Below are 6,000 nucleotides of genomic sequence, written 5' to 3'. Positions count from 1 at the left end.
GATTATGAAGTAATATGGAGTAAGTCCTATATATAAATGAAAGAGCAACAAAATGATATCATCTGCTCTAAAGAAGACAAATTATTTCTGTATGTTTGTTTAAAAGGTAAACAAATCAGGCCCCAAGATTTGCAATCAAATCATATTTATATAGCAAATACATTTAATTTTAAAATTGCACAGATACAGATGTGAACCTTGATGTGGAGCTTCCAGAAAATTTTAACAGCCTTTAAACAAAAGAATCCAAAAAGGAAACCCAGTTTCAGACAGGGGCAGGGTGACATATGCTCAGTTGTGGTGCAGTTTACATAAAATTCTATATGCACCCAAAAATATCCCTTCAACTGTATTAAGAAGCAAGTGGGAGAATTGAACTTTCTGAAGAATGCTCTTTATGGGGTGAGAGCGAAACATTTTGAAAACTTTATTTTTGAGGCCATCTTCAAGGGTATATTTGTCCTTTGTTGTTTTGTTATTTATCAATATCTTCAAAAAAATATTGGCTTCAAGAGATGGAAACACAAGGCAATATAAAAGAACAAACTTCACTGAATTGGTTTCCTTTAGAAGATGATATGGAATAATACTGTATTAAGATTTGCTATGGAAACGTTGGATTTCCTGCTGGACTTTTCCAATTAACGATGTTTCATTGATTTCTTAAATTCAAATTTACATTGCGATCCATGGTATATATTCATTACAAATGACTTACAGCACTATTCGAAAGAACAGTAAAATGTCTGTGTGATGTAATTGTAGCTCTAACTAACCTGCAGAAGCTTATTTAGCTTACTAAACTGTTACATTTCTAGATATGAAATACTCATGCTTTCATGCCAAAACCAGGACATTGTTTATGATAATATTTGAGGCAGCTTTAATAAATGTTACAAGGAATATTTTTTTCTTTCTTTCCATGAATGTCTCATATTCTTCCCCACATTTTGCCATCAATACAATGTTAATATATGACTGATTATACCTGCATTTAATTCCAAAGTTTTGATATTTTATATACAATTTTAAATGTACTGTTTTGCATATGCTGGAAAGTCTCAATATCAAAAGCAAACTCTGTGGATGAGGAATAAATGAGCGTAAACATGTAGCTGGAAGAGGTGGTCAGCACTACTACAGCTAGCTTACAATGTGCTTAATGGCCAAACAAAGGGTTCAACCATGGTCAAATTAAAAGGAGGTTACTCTGGGCAAAACCGGAGTATGATTTTAAAAGAACTCTTGTCCATTGTGCCAGATCATCCCTTTGAAGATCGTTTATCACCTTGACTGCCTCTGGTTCTTTGTACTCCCATGTGTTTGGAACCACCGGCAACTGACCAGACCATTGTGCCTTCTCATCACCTTGCAGATCATCCCCTTGACGGCCCACCGGTATGTGCTCTGCCACCGGCAAGGTGCCTCCGTGATCTTGCCCCTATATTCACTGCCGGGACCGCTACACCGGGACCATTCTTTCCAGCTGGCAACTTCTAAGGCATTCCCCACTCGCTCCGTCCTGATGATGATCCCATAACCTTTGTTGGGGATCAAAACGTCGTCAACACCCACATCTTGACTCCTGACTACAATATAATATTAAGCGGAGCATAAGATGTTTTTTTTGTTATTGTGACTAATTGACTGTTTACTTTTATCACTAAGTCACTGTTCACCTTATGCTGGGGTAAGGAAATCAGCTGATTTCCAGTCACCCCGTCACGTTCAGCTCACTTCATGTTTTTCGTATTAATTGTGCTTTTACTCTTGTTAATACATTGTACTATATTTTGCATTGAATGTATCTACTCCAAATTCTGATTTCAGCATTGCGGATGTACTTTTGTATTCGCTCTTTCAATGGACCATTGTTTCTAATAACTCACTACTACCCTTGGTCCCTTTTCGACCTTAAGGGTCCCCTTGTTCTTTGTTAATCAAATAAAACTATGGCTAACAGACATCCAGTTGGCACCAAGTAATTCAGCAAGATTTAAAAACTAAAAATCCAATACCATAATCAATACATAATTCACTTACTTAAGCAAGCTTTTCAAATGTGCACAGTATTGTGGGCTCACTCCTCATGGGATGATGTTGAAGAGGCACAATTAAAACTAGCCCTAAGCAATGGATTAAGGAGAGCTGATGCAACCTCTGATGGACAGAATGCCATTTCACAGGTTTTGAACAAGACGCATTTTGGACTGGATAATTCCATCCTCTGACATTCAAAAAGCCACATTGAAAATGCATGCCGGCTACTAATGCTAGTGACATTTTGGCTAAGGTTTAAGGCTATACATGGACTGCTAAAAATAGAGGCAGACACTATTGTTTGTTTAAAATAAATTGGTAATGTAACAACCTGTGTCCGAAAATATTTTGGTCAGCCAAACAGAAAGGCACTTCCATAAAATGACCATGGCCATGATCCTATCAGCGGAACTCTCCAGAATAGCCTATCCTAGTGCCTTATGCATCAGACTCTGTATTAACAAATAGATACTCCCCACTCCCCAAAAGGTTAACACCACACTACCCGGATGGCCAAGAGGCCAACGAGAGACCACATGCATTCCTCCTAGCCTTGTTTACAGCTGGGAGCACCTTCAGAGTCTTACTTACAAGTACCTGGCAGGTTTTGCTGCGGTTTATATTTGGGAAAAAGTATCAAAGCTCCAATAAAAGTGACAGATGCAGCTCAGTCCAAGCCCTCTAGAACACTGCAATAACCTATGCATGAAGGCAAGGGTAAGCAACACATTCTTCTCATCTAGGAATTTAATCACAAATCTCATCTTTCTCCTTATCCCTTCACTGTTCAAGCTGTTGCTAAAGACAATGATACTGACTGTGTGCAGACTGTACCTTTAGAGCATGGGTACTCAAACATTTGCCCAGGGGCCACAAAGTACGGTCTTTGGTGTGTCCAGCAGAGTGGTGGTAGGGGGTCTCGGTTGGTCAGGGACTGTGTAAGGAGGTCTAAATAAACGGGCAAGCTTTTATTTGCAGGTTAATAAATGCTTCCTTATTTAACTTAAAAAAAAAATATTAGTGTGCAACAACTAAACAGTAGCTTGTGCTGCTGGTCACCAGAGGGGAAGCAATTAAAGGTCAAGAGGGCCGCAAGCCACTCCCGGGCTGTACTTTGAGTATCACTGCTTTAGAGGATGCACTATGAGGGTTGCACAATATAAATATTAGAGCTATGAAAATAAATAGTGATTGAATACATGTACATAGGCCTGAAATGCTGTGACAGTATCTGAACATCTAACTCCATGTCTGTGGCCTGTGTTGCCATTTATACAACGGTTAAGCCAACAATGTTTTACTTAAATTAGACATCTTCATGAGCTCTTTATCGCAGCCAAATTCCCCAAAATAAGGACTGGTTAATTTCTGCCAAGACATCTACTTTGCACAGATAATCTCACTCTATTTTCAAGCATTTAAACCACTAATCACAAGTTGGTTCCATCATGTTCAACATAGCAAAACTACTAAATGATTGTTCGGTACAAAAAGGTAATGTTTCTTATGACAAAAATAAGGAATGGTTAATTTCTGCCAAGACATCTACTTTGCACAGATAATCTCACTCTATGTTCAAGCATTTAAACCACTAATCACAAGTTGGTTCCATCATGTGCAACATAGCAAAACTACTAAATGATTGTTCGGTACAAAAAGGTAATGTTTCTTATGACAATTTTCCTGACAAAAGACACTTCTCCCAATACCTTTGGTTCTAAAAACAAGAGGTATGTATGTTAGGTTGGCAAGCAGCAATGCAATTGGTGCTTGTTCAAATGCCATTTGTTCATTACTAGGGACAGCGCTGCCCTTCTCTTCAATGAAGCATGAGATGGATCAAGGTGATTTTCATGATCTCCAAATACATTTTCCTATTTATTATGCGTCTATTGATTTTATTTTATAAGTAAGCTTAGTAGTGTGGCATATTGACAGGCTCTATATAGGGTGCTTAAAATACCAGGTAGGCATGGGGGAACACAAAAATGCCTGTTTTTGAAAACAAATCCCAATTTCTCTTCTGTTGCCAGATAGTACTTATGTATAGGATTCATGGTAAATTTATCATTCCTACTGGTCCAAAGACACTTGCATGTCCTGAAATTAACTAGACGGTTCTCGTGGTCCGCACTGCAAGCACTTTAGACAATGTATAGCAGGGTTCCTTTTATGTTGGTCCAGTTCAGAGATACCAGACTAAATTCATTTTTTACTTCTTAAAGAAATTGTATTTTTTCAATAATTAAGAACATTTACATAGGATCAACGAACAGGTAGCTATTACATGAAATGTGACAATTTCTAGCATAACTATTAGTTATATGCTTAAGGATCGTAAGTGCTCAATTTCAAAATTATATTATTCTAAAACAGCAAATCTGGTTACACATTGAAAGAAAAACATCCAATCAGTAACCTGGACAAACCATACCACATAAACTCTTAAAGCACAAACTGTAGCCCAACGACTCAGAATGTGCGAGTTGTCAATGTAAACCATTTGCTTAAGGCTATCATAGGAAGTGCTTTGGCTGTTTTGGAGAGAAAAGTCTGCCTCTACGAACATATATATATAGCAGAATGTACTCACTTGAAAGAAACAATGTCATATGTTCAAGAGTGCGGAGCAGCAGCAAGCAAATTTACCCTATTCCCGTCAATCGCTGTAGAAGTCATCTTGTATTCTAAAGCAGCAGTTACATATGGCTAAACATACATTGTCTGGTACGAGTTGGTTATACAGTTTACTGAGTTTACTTAGACAATTACTGTGCAGTTTAGTATCCTTTACAGAAGGCTGATGGAGAAAATATAGAAATTACTTCCATTAAATAGTTTCCCTGCAGCATGACAAGCAGCGCTAACTGCCTGCCAAGGAGTGCACTCAAATTCCTTCAAGGTGTTAAGAAAAGGAGCGAAGATCTCAAGCACACCCAGGAACTGGGCGTAGAATTGCTGAAAGTTGTGCAACGTGAAGCCTGAGACACTTTAAGGCATAAGTAACATGTTTCTCTTTTGTAGCATACTGCTACAATATATCGCAATATACAAATAGCTGGGAAGTTCAACAGGTGGATTTTGGTCAGCAATGTTGAACTGTTTCTTTACATAAGCTGTCAGAAAGGCTCACACCTTCTAAAAAGGAATAGCTTAATGCGACTTCACTGGGTTTACTTAGACAATGGTTTAAGCGGTGTGTTCTTCACACAGCTAGCCCAGGATGGCCACGCGTTCCTGTGAGCTAGAGTATTGAAAGCGGATGGATTCTTTCGCTAAGAATTGCACACTTATTTGCCTCTTTTGCCTCGGCCTCTCCTAGACGACAGCTTTCCTGGTCCCCCTGATGGGGGCGAGCTAGTAGACGAGGCCACTTCGATGTTGATCTGTCCTTCTTGGATTTCCTGCCTCGTATCTGCTGGCATCCGGTTAATCTTCTGCTGAGTCTCCAGGTAAAACATTACATCACGCAGCTGTTCCTGCATTTCTGTTATTTGCATGTCCTTCTGCTCACTCATTTCCTTCCGCTCGCTTTCCTCTTCCTTTAACTTGTTTTGCAAAACAGTTTGATTTGCTCGCAAACATTTGTTCATCTCTTGCTCTTCTTTAAGCTCTGTGGATAGCTTTGAAATCTTAGAATTCAGTTGGGTACATCTTTTGGAAGACAGAAAAAGGAATTTGTTAACATTTTTAAAACATGTACTTTTTTCAGGATTTAATTATTGTTAACAGCACAATAGGTTTCAGGAAGCCTCCTTAATAAAAGATATTCGCATACAGTAACCATTTTTTTACACTTTTAGAATGTCCACATCCCATTCTTTTTCCCTAATCATCTCTGAGCATCCACCTATAATCTCCACATGCAAATTTGGGATACGACTGATAGAAGGTGAGGGAAAAAAAGAAAGGTAGGGGAAAATGTAAAATATGTCTGTACTACATAGGTCTTTAAAATGT

The 6,000-nt window shown here is 38.4% G+C and overlaps 1 protein-coding gene across 1 annotated transcript in view; it reads right to left on the bottom strand.

The window, feature by feature from the left end:
• Positions 1–403: 403 nt before the first annotated feature.
• BRAP (BRCA1 associated protein) overlaps positions 404–6,000 on the bottom strand; it is a 249,679-nt gene continuing 244,082 nt past the window's right edge. Inside the window, exon 12 of the mRNA XM_078667442.1 lies at positions 404–5,694. Coding sequence (XP_078523568.1) covers positions 5,331–5,694 — 364 coding nt within the window. The 3' untranslated portion in view covers positions 404–5,330. The remainder of the gene's footprint in view (positions 5,695–6,000) is intronic.

The sequence above is a fragment of the Lissotriton helveticus genome, chromosome 11 (assembly GCF_964261635.1).
Source record: "Lissotriton helveticus chromosome 11, aLisHel1.1, whole genome shotgun sequence".
NCBI lineage: Eukaryota > Metazoa > Chordata > Amphibia > Caudata > Salamandridae > Lissotriton > Lissotriton helveticus.
Note: the sequence above shows the minus strand (reverse complement) of the source record. Positions and strands in the feature narration are given on the sequence as shown.